This window comes from Hoplias malabaricus, chromosome 2, assembly GCF_029633855.1.
Source record: "Hoplias malabaricus isolate fHopMal1 chromosome 2, fHopMal1.hap1, whole genome shotgun sequence".
In the NCBI taxonomy this organism is placed as follows: domain Eukaryota; kingdom Metazoa; phylum Chordata; class Actinopteri; order Characiformes; family Erythrinidae; genus Hoplias; species Hoplias malabaricus.
The window spans coordinates 30202446-30213613 of NC_089801.1; the positions used below are offsets into that span (position 1 = coordinate 30202446).

Genomic DNA, 11168 nt, shown 5'->3' on the forward strand with positions numbered 1-11168 from the left:
TCTGTAAATAATTCTCATTTCCCTTTAATTGCATTCTGACTCATCATTTGTGGGATGCGGTATTGCTTTTTTTTTGTTTTCCATCTCTCACTCCCAATCACGGATTTGGCTCATGGGTTGGGGCTGTAAGAGGACGATGTGTTTGTGGGGAAACTGCCCACCTTTGAGAAGCGGTGCGAGACTCCAGCAGGTAAAAGACATCAGGGCAAAAAAATAACCTGCCTTGGAGGTGTGAGTGTTAACCTACTAACCCACTCACCTGATTGGTTGGGGAGGTCATGTGATGGTTTGGGAGGTTCGGCCTGCATCTTATTCACTAAACGCTGCTGCTTTTTAAATCATGCTTTCTTTGTTTCATGTTCTTCTTGTATCTGAGCATGATTTTAATACATTGCATTTTGAAAGTTTTTAAATTAACAAGTGAAATATCTTACCTTAATCCTTACATGAACACCCTCCCCTTTCCATTTTTCTGATTCTCTGTCCTTTTACATTTCTTTTAGGGACCTCTCGTGGGCCCAGTCCAGTGACTTTGGCTTCCCAGGATTCATTGCCCATAGCTGTGGCTTTCACAGAGTCCGTTAATGCCTACTTCAAAGGAGCCGATCCCAGCAAGTGAGTTTCGCATGACCTGCTCTGGAGTGGAGCAAATTGTAGCAGACAGGCTTCACATGTGAATGGACATAACCTCAACTCCAAATACCTTTTGAGACAGCATTTGAGTTATCATTAGCGTAGTATCTAGCACAGTTTTAGTGTGAACATGTCAGTGACATGTAAAAGCTTTGTCCAAGAAATTGAGGTACACACACAGCTGAAGTGCAAACATCGTTGTTGCTCACTCGCAGGCCTAGTTTTGGCTTCTGTGTTGATCTTTTATTGTTGGGAAGCTGATTTCGGCTTTGATTTTAGCTCCTGCTACTGCGATCCTTCCTGTGTTGACTTCCCAAGCTCTGTCTCTCCACAACTAGTAGCTGGCTTTCTGTGCCCCCTTCCCTATAGCTTTGCTGGCCCTTCAAAGTCTTGAACCGGTCGAGCATGCACTGCAGAGTAGTTTAATGACGGCTGTGTTTACAAAACCCTGGCATCCAAGTTCCACATACTCGACAGTTGCATTCCAGCTGGCATCCTTTCTCTGTATACTTTTATCCTTTCTGTTTATGGGCTTCAGCCATTCCTTCTTCCCAATGGTACGGTGAGTTAACAGGACCCTTCTTACAGCCGTGGACCTCAGTACAAGATCTGGCCGAAGGGTCATTACTACGATCTCACTTGTTTGCTGTGGAGGAAGTGTTTGTTTTTTTTTTTCTGAGCACTTGTGTCTGTTTGTATTAGGTGTATAGTGAAGATCACTGGAGACATGACGCTGTCCTTCCCCAGTGGCATCATCAAGATCTTCACGTCCAGTCCCTCCCCAGCTGTTCTCAGCTTCAAACTTAGGAACACCAGCAAACTGGAACAGATCCTACCAAACCAGCATCTATTGCACAGGTGTGTGCGAGTGCATGAGCATGAATACAATAATTTCTTGGATTTTTAGGAACATTACGTAAACTGTGTGAATTAACTAAGTGTATACTTAAATGTGTATTGACTACAGAGATGATTGGACAGAAACATCTCAACCTGTTTGGTTCCATTTGAATTAAAGCTCGTATATGTATATAAAGGATAAAAATTATTCTCATAAGGATGGACTTTCTCTCGCTCTTTGTTTCCTTCTTTCTTTCTTTGTTTTGGAACCTTAGCCTGCAACTAATAGATACCAGACATAGCTTTCAGAACCAGGAGGGAATTATAATAATTTAATATAATTTAATAGGTGAAGGTCTGGAAGAGGGTCACTTGTTTTGTACTGTAGCATTGATTCACGGCCAACAGCAGCCATGAATTATTGGGTATTTTTGTGTTTGTGTGTGTGTGTGTGTGTGTGTGTGTGTGTGTGTAGCGACTCCTCTCAGAGCGACACTAACAGCAGGGATTTCTGGCTGAACATGCCCGCACTGACAGCCTATCTCAGGAAAAGCTCAGAGCAGAATCCTGCGTCCTCTTACTACAACGTGGACATCCTCAAGTATCAGGTATGTACCACAGTCCTCTTCAGCTGTTGCTCTAATGAACTTTTCTGAATATTCTTGAGCTGAAAATATTATTTTTGGTCCAGGAGCTGACTTTGTAACAGGATGCAGATTTATTACCGTAGGCAAAAAAAAACAAGTTAGGTCAGTTTACATGTTTCGAAGTGATTTTTCCAAGGGACAGACTACAACACACTGATATGGATTGTGCCCTTTTCCTTCTGTCATGCTTTGGTTGCTTGTCTTCCTGTTTCCATCCTGTCCCCTAGCCACGCCCCCACACCTGTGAGCTTTGAGTGGTTCCCGTCTTGTACTTGTTTATATGCGTCCAGTTTGTCCGTAGTAGTTGCTGTTCATTGTTGTTTGCTGTAGTGAAGTGTCTCATGTTCTGGTGTTTCTTGGTTCCTGGGTTTAATATAGGTCCACTCCTTCATGTCCAATGTTCCTCCTCCTTCCACATCTCCTTCACTCAGCAAGAGTGGCAAACTCTTCTGTGTGTGTTGTAATGATTACACTCTTAAAAGTTTTAGGAATTCAACATTTGCGGGGTTGGGGGAAGCGTGCAGTTTTACTTTTGCAAAAGTTAAGGGACATTTCGTGTGTGTTTTCTCAACTAACTTTACATCATTATGAGGGTTAGATCCATTAAAAAGATTTTCATGTCACATCATCACTACAGCAACATGGGTGTTTCACTTTTCACTGTTCATGTCAGTGGGGCTGGTCGACCAAGCCAAGTCCAGCCAAAGCACAAATACGAAATATCAGGTTATATCCAGTGAAGAGCGTCAGCTCAGGTGCACACAGCGTTCTCTCACGGGAAAGCCTGGAAGCTGTTCGTACATGACCATGTGCCTGCTTTGTTTAGAGATGACCCATCTGTATCTTTATTAATGACAACTAATAAAAATGACTTAAATGACTAAATAATGCTGTGTGTTTATTAATTAAAAAATAATTATTAAATACATTAATACATGCAACTTGTTTTGTACCATGAATTAAATTGGGCATCGTATCCTTAGGCTCCAGGGAACCCATTCTATTCACTGTGCTTTTCTATGGAGATTATATGACAGTTTGTATCCACAAACGACAGATAGTGTATGTCTGTGCACTTGCTCCAGATATCCATTCTCACATTTGATATCCGGTTCAGGTTGGTTCAAACGGGATTCAGTCGACGCCGCTGAACTTGGCTGTGTACTGGAAGTGTGGGTCCAGCACCACTGACTTGAGAGTGGACTACCGCTACAATCCCGAGGCCATGCAGCCAGCTGGGCCACTTTCCAGCGTCCAGGTCCTAGTGCCTGTCAACGGTGGTGTCACTAACATGCAGTCCATCCCCAACGCCATCTGGTGAGTGGGGGGTAACACAGAGCATCTTATAATGTATTAGAAGATGTAATTAACTTCCCTCTCACTCGACTGCTTGTATAGACTGGAATGGTAGAATAGGAGATTGATTGTCTCTGTTTTTTGGCAACCAGGAACGCAGAACAGAATAAATCATTATGGAAGCTTAACGACATCTCTGAGAAGTCTGAGAATGAAGGTATGAGCATATGGAAAATATTGAAATATGGAAAAATATATTGTAATTCCGTTGCTGTGGAATACCATGCAAAATATTAAACACAAATATGTAATCCCCATTTGTGACTGTTAAACCATGTGTTATTAATTACACGTAATTAATGTAATTATATTTTTCAAATACAATAAAATTTAATAAGGAATTAATTGACTGATATTAATCATGGAGGTTCGTTAAAATCCAATAATTCAATTTGTAATTGAGTAATTTTTAATGGAATATGTAAAGTGTACAAACAAGGTGTGTGTGTGTGTGTCAGGCTCTGGCTCTCTAAGGGCAAAGTTTGAGTTGTCAGATGGCCCCTCTGTCCCTGCCACACTGGCCGTCCAGTTCTTTAATGAGGGCAGCACTCTCTCTGGCGTGGACATGGAACTGGTGGGCTCTGGTTACAGACTCTCACTCAATAAAAAGAGATTTACAACAGGTAAGAACACTGACCCAAGGTCAGTCACTTCCTCTTAAAACAGTGATTGGTGTAATTTGAAGAGAGAATACCTGCTGAGAGAGGTGTGTGTGTGTGTGTGTGTGTGTGTTTTCAGGTCGCTATATGGCAGACTGCTGAAATGCCAAACCAGAAGCACATCTGCTCCAGTTGTTGGAATATTTGAAAGTTTTCATTTTCATTGTTTTCTTCCATCTTTCCTCATTTATGATGGAGGTTAAATGGGGGGATGGCGCTAAAGGGCTGTCCGCATCATGGCTCTTCTACTGCCTTCAGTTCCCCTCAGCATTGACAACTATGCTTCCACCAGTTAAAACATGCACCTTTTTGGGAAAGAGGTGATTTTACTACAGTTACAGTAGCACTGAGTATCAAACACTGTAGAAATGAAATTGAGTAAACCTCCCTCCCTCCCAAAAGAAAAAAAAAACAAAAACAAAAAAAAAGACGGAATGGCTGAATATTAATGAATGAAATTAATGAAAAGGTAATTGTTCATCTGTTGGAATCTTGGATGATTTGTTTTTTGGTTTTGTTATGTTTTTCTTTGATCTATTCAGACTTTTATAAAGTCAGAACGGTAGGTTTTGTTTTGATATGTATAGTTAATTTGTAATATGAATTATATATAACACAAAACTTATCGAAAAAACAAGAAAAGAAAAAAAAAATATATATATATATATATCTGCACTAACAATCTTTCTGACCATCTGTATAGATATTAGTCAATTTGTATATTGAATCTCAAGTCTGTCACAAAGAAAAAATATAGAAAGGAAAAATGGAGGGACAGGACTAAAATGCCTCAGCAATACAGTGTCAGCGCTTAGTTATTGTTTGTTTGTTTTTTTTTTGTCCCAAGATTTTGCTTTGTAACACCTGGCATAAGCCTTTAAATTTGTTAATAAGTTATGGTTGACATTACATGCATTAGAATATGACTTCATAAATCATTACGACTGTTTTCTACTTTATAACACAAGACTTCTTATGTTCTTATGAACATTTGTTAAAATATTGAAGTTTTTAAAGTCATACAGTCTTGTTTTATGAAGCGTTAGGCATGTCTGTAACAAACACTGAGCTGTATAAGGCTTTATAAATGCAATATTACACCATGTAAAGAGTTTATAAATGCCTTATGTAAAGCATCAACTCAAAGCAAGTGTTATAAGCAGGACCTTCTAGTAAAACATGCAATTGTTTCCTTAAACATGGAGTCAGTGTCATTATCACAATAATAATTATATTAGGAAGACAATAACATATTGCCCAGCTTTGCTCTAAAACTTGACCGTTTCTGTCTCTCACACTAGTTTTTTGGATTGTAATCTCATCATAAATGTGCAATGAAGGTATAAGCTGTCCGATGCATTATGTGTAGGTTTTGTTTTAATTTCAGTGCCATTTTTCACGTCACTGTCTAGAATCCATGTCGCTTTTCTGACTTTGTTCAATGGGGGGGGACACAAACTGAACTCAGTGCCTCTTTTTGTATGACTTTACCAAACTTGAAGATTTTGTCTTTTCTTCCCCTGTAAACGTATGCACAGAGAGAAAAAGCACATTGTTTTCCTTAATTGTTGTTTTCTTAATTTTAAATAAGTGCCAGCTCAGTTTTACACTCTTTGTACAGGGATGCTGAAGGGAAATGACTGCCTCAAAAAAGGCAAATTGAAATGTAGGTTGTTTGTCTTCTGGAAACAATCATCACAGTATAATACAAAGCCTCTTTTTTTATCCTTTTTACCTAATTTTAATAAGACGGGGGTACCACTGCCCCTGTCAGTAGCTTAAAATTGACTGTGCCACACAGTATGTGCAGTGCTGGCATATTCAAGCCTTATACACTGTTCCCCCTGAAGAACAAGCCAAAAGATACTACGGTATCCCATAATAATCACTGTCAAATTTTCAACATCAAATGCCCACCTTGATTTTCTTAAACAAACAAACAGTGCCCAGTGGCATCCTGAGTGATGCCTTTTGTTTCCCTGATTTATTTTTTATTTTTATTTTTTTGCAGTGGACTGGTGGAGGTTCTTTACACGTTTAAAAGGTTCTTCAGTTCTCACATATAACAAAAATGGTTCTACAAAATGGGAACTAAACACAGTTCTTGTGGCACTGCTCCGGAGAACACGTTTGATAGGTTTATGTTTAAAAAGTTAAAAAAAAGTATGCTTATTATTATTATTTTCTTTTCCCAAGTACCTTACATTTAACTGAAGAACCAGTTAAGAACCTTCATTAATAAGAGGGAATTACCCTCAGCAAAGTGAATGGAGTGACTAACGTAAATGACCATTCATGCAGTTGACCGTTAGTTTAAGGTAATGATATCAGTCAATGTGTAAATTGTGAATGATTCCAGTTACTTTTCTAAACGACTACTTAATAATTAGCTTTTTAAAAAGATTTGCCAAATACGACACTTACGGAAACTAATGGAAACTAAAGAGAAACTGAACACATCCAAACTGCCAAATTGTTTTGTAATATAGTTTTTATGATTATTTTAAATTTTTTTCTGTGAATACAGTTCCACAAATTATTGAAGTGAGGCCAGTTTTGAGGTCAGTCTTGCCTTTTCTGAAGCTTGCACTGTGGAGAAAACTGTTGTAAAAGTGCTTTAAAGGGGTCATGTGTTTAAAAACTGACCCTGTTTTCCTATACCGTGGCCCTATGCCTTAATCTAGTGGGCCAATATCTTTAAGGGCTACCTTTAACCAATGAATAGGACAACACCACAGGTACCTTAAATGACACACATGTGCTGTCACTGTCGGAATATAACTTCCTAAAATTCCTACTATTTTATAACGTTAATTTAGAGGAGGCGTAATCCTTTGTAACTGTCACTGGAGGTCAATGTAACTCATTTTCGAGAATTGGTCTGTTTCCTCCGAAATTTGGGAGTGTAAAGGTCACCTAGATTTTTTTTAATCATTTTGTAACACTAATCCATTCAAATAAAAATAGAAACAGTGTGGGTTTTTTTTGGGAGATTTTATTTTCCGACAGCGAAGATATAAATGTTGATTTCTGCTATAATATGAGCAAAAGTGAATCTGGGATTTTGGTCCTGGAAATGAAGTCATTCTTTTGTCCATGTTCTCATATCTAGGCACACAAATCTAAATTGTTACTTGTTTAACAGAAACATTTTTATGGATTTGTACTGTATGTGATTTTACAGAATGTTTATTCCATGTCCAGTTATAAACAACTGTGGGTGATTATTGTGTAGAGGCAGATATTAACCGGTGGACGTTAGGGTCACAGTGTCAGTAGCATTAATGAACTGTCCAGTACTCACTACTTCTGTCCAGAAAAATGTGTTATGTGCGTGATTTGTGTTTTTAGCGAGCTGGTTCTTGCTGCCTCTACAAACTGTCAGATACATGTTTCCGGTGCATTTATTTTTTTTTTTTGGCCCTTCTCAAATCTGGTCTCTTTCTTTTTTCCTTTCCTTTTAAATGTAATTTTTTGGTATTTCTTTTTGCAATCTTGTTCAGTGGTGTGTTTAAGGAAAATCTGTGTAATTTTTTTGTTTTCTTATTTCACAAAATGTACATTTTTATAAAATTTACCACTTGTCTCTTCTTCGTGATTTCAATGTCTGTAATAAATGTGTAATATATAAATCTATAAAAATATAAGAATTACTACCAAACTCAAGTGTCTGATAATTTTTTGGACTTGAAAAGAGGTTTAGAAACATTGTATCTATAACCCAAAAATCCAGCTATGAAGTCCTACAAGTGTAGCATCACCACAAAACATTTTTCAACAGGTTTTACATTCTGAACCACATTGACACCAAATTTTCAGGCAATTGTGTCCAGTATAAACTGGACCTTATTAGTATGAGCTGTGCTGTCAGTTAAGTAAAGCATTTATAATTGACATCAGAAAAACCTTGGTACCTGCTTCTGGCATCAATTCCATGAAACTCCTGAAGGATGTTAAACATGAGATTAAATTTACTGTCTCATCCTAAGGAGTAGTAATAATATTCATTCATTCATTATCTGTAAGCGCATATCCAGTTCAGGGTTGCAGTGGGTCCAGAGTGGGTCATTGGGCGAAAGGCAGGAATACACCCTGGAGGGGGCGCCAGTCCTTCACAGGGCAACACAGACACACACTTTTGAGCCAATCCACCTACCAACGTGTGTTTTTGGACAGTGGGAGGAAACCGGAGCACCCGGAGGAAACCCACATGGACACAGGGAGAACACACCAACTCCTCACAGACAGTCACCCGGAGCAGGAATTGAACCCACAACCTCCAGGACACTGGAGCTGTGTGACTGCGACACTACCTGCTGCACCACCCCTAGTAACAATATATTTTGCCTGAAATATATCATTAAAAAAAATTACAAAGCATTTTAGTGGTCTTAGTAGCCTGGTCTATGTTTTTAGATACATGCCATAAATTGTAAATTTGAGCACAAAGCTATGAGGAGCAGCAACCCTGAGTTTCCGCTCCTCACTCCTGGGCTCTTGCACTGAAATGAACAGTGGTTCATTCTCATTTAAAGGAACAGGAGCCGAAGCCGGACGTTTTGAACAGGGCTGTTTAGACAGAGGCAGAATGCTGCTGTAGTGTTTGATCCCTGTGCTATTTTGAGCAAAGCATGTCACAGATGTTTCATTAAGACTCCAGAACTGTTTTCACTTGTGGAAAAGGGCTAGAATATATCTCATTTAAGTAGTTTATATATATTGCCACTTATTTATTAGAAAGACATTTATTATTATCAGACTTTTATGATGTGCAAAATTCCACAGCTTCAAGGTCCAGAAACGTAGTTTTAGCTTTTCTACACTCCTTGTGTGTGTACGCGAGTGTGTGTTTACACAGTCATGCATCCGACCACATCTGCTGCACTTCCAGTGCTCCTTAAAGTTGAAATAAAACTCAACCACATGTGGGAGCCAGCCGTGTTTTTACTGCTGAGTTGAACAGGAGACTGTTCAGAGTTTATCAAATCATCCTTATACCCCACCAGCCCACCATCAGTCCACTTTCCTTTCTATCCCTCTTCTCTCGCTCCACATTTACCACACTTTATACTGCTTTTAAAAGGCTTGAGGAATACTCCAGTGTAGTTTAGTCTAAGCTAAATCTACTGTTCTGTAGTCTCTTGTGATGTCATCAGCTCATCATGCTAATGTCAGGATCGCGCCCGTATTTGGACTTCCTTCTCTATGACAGAGGTGAGTTAGGTTTTGTGTTTTGTAATGAATGTAATAGTTTCTAACTAACTCATGGGTTAGCTGTTCATGAACCAAAGGTCATCATACACAGTGCCATTGAGTTATGGAGCAGTGGAACTGTGCTCCACCATCCAGTACGTTGGGATGTGCTGGAGTAGTTTTTGTGATGCACATCTAAACATCCATCAGTCTCAGTTTAAGGCCGGGATATTAAAATGGCCTACCAATATGGCTGTCCATGGGTTGCAGTCATGTGATTTATTTTGGCCTGGGGACCATATTGGGGACCCATTGTCTGGTTTCAAATTGTAACAGTAATGTAAACAAATGGGAAACGAGTATAGTTTTATCTCATACACAGCTCCTCTCTCTGCACTGGAGAGAGACTCACAACACTCAGAAGCCTACCGTCTCTCAGTGTCAGGGGTAAAGGATCCTACTGTGTTTCATAATATGGAGAAAAAGTCTATTAATCCTGCGTTAGCCACATTAGCCCTTTCATTATAGGATCTAAAGGAAAACTGTTAGCATATTAGTCTCAAAAGGTTTCTCTGCTTTTCTGTCCAAATGTGTGTGAGTTATTCATACACAGATCATATACAAGCTTCAGTAATCATTACACTTTAAAATGATGATTCTACAAGGGTTCTTTTTAAAAGGAAATGTTAAAGAAACCTGAACATTTGAAGAACCTTTTGCACGATTAAAGGGCTTTTTAATGGTTCCTTTTTTGTTACAAGCTTGACTTTGTAACAATAGAAGAACCATGTTGGTGCCATATAGAACCTTTTTCTAAAAGGTGCTATATACTAGAATCATCTATAGCACATTCTCCATCGATCTGAAGAGCTCCTCCATGATGCAAAGAACCCTTTAATCAAGGAAAAGACTCTGGGTATTCAGGGTTCTATATAGCACCATTTTCTTTACAAAGAACCCTTGAAGGACTGTCATTTTTAAGAGTGATTTCATTTCACATTTCATATTTCAGCATTCAAGCCACAATTGATTTCCCCCCAGTCTACAGGGTAAATAATCTGACCCCACTGTCCCTGTGCTCCGACAGTGGACAGATTTTTGGATGATGTTTTATCACATTAAATTATTGCCTAAATTATTCCTCTGACTTGGCATAAAAATTAATAGTATTTCACAAGTAGTCCTTTTTGTCTGAAAATGTGACACTGAAAGAGTGATCAGTGAGTGGTGTTTCCGAGGCTGCATCCTAAATTTCTCCCTACACCCTCTGTAGAGCAAAATGTCAGTCGTAAAATAATGGTTTCTGCACTCGAGTAGTGTATACGATGTCCAAAATACTTAGTTCATTTACCTGTCAAATTACTGCACTGTCAGTATGCAATATTTTTATTATCTCTGATGTGCACTTTATGGGGTGTATGGTGCTATTTGAGAAACAGCCGAAGCTTCTCTGCTGACTGACACGAAAATAGGTCAGGGATCCATACTTAAATTTCTTTCAATTTAAGATCTAAATTGAGATGAAAAGTGTTTAAAGAAACAATAAAACTATGGTAACCAGATCTGAGATGGTGAAAAAGAGGACACGACTCGGGGGTGGGGGGGTGAATAACCTCTCGCCCCTCACTGCCATTGTGTGCTTAGCTGAACCTATGTATTCTTTTAGGTCCTTTACACCTTTATTTGCTACACATGGGAAAACATGGAATTTCTTTTTTAATTCATCCGAGAACTTATATTTACGTTTCGGCATAGCTGCTCGAGATGAGGGTAGGTACATGAGCTTTGCCGTAAACAAAGACTACTGACGTGCAGACTGACCAATTAAATGTTTACAGAG

The 11168-nt window shown here is 38.9% G+C and overlaps 1 protein-coding gene across 6 annotated transcripts in view; it reads left to right on the plus strand.

Annotated features, from left to right (window-relative positions):
- The window catches only part of fcho2 (FCH and mu domain containing endocytic adaptor 2), a 58285-nt gene extending 50499 nt beyond the window's left edge, over nt 1–7786 (plus strand). For 5 of the 6 annotated variants that reach the window (XM_066658507.1, XM_066658505.1, XM_066658508.1 and 2 more), the window contains 8 exons: nt 131–190; nt 504–615; nt 1336–1491; nt 1949–2081; nt 3238–3437; nt 3569–3633; nt 3935–4099; nt 4215–7786. In XM_066658507.1, coding sequence (XP_066514604.1) covers nt 131–190; nt 504–615; nt 1336–1491; nt 1949–2081; nt 3238–3437; nt 3569–3633; nt 3935–4099; nt 4215–4237 — 914 coding nt within the window. In that variant the 3' untranslated portion in view covers nt 4238–7786. The remainder of the gene's footprint in view (nt 1–130; nt 191–503; nt 616–1335; nt 1492–1948; nt 2082–3237; nt 3438–3568; nt 3634–3934; nt 4100–4214) is intronic. The other variant, XM_066658511.1, reaches the window with a different exon arrangement.
- Nucleotides 7787–11168: the final 3382 nt, after the last annotated feature.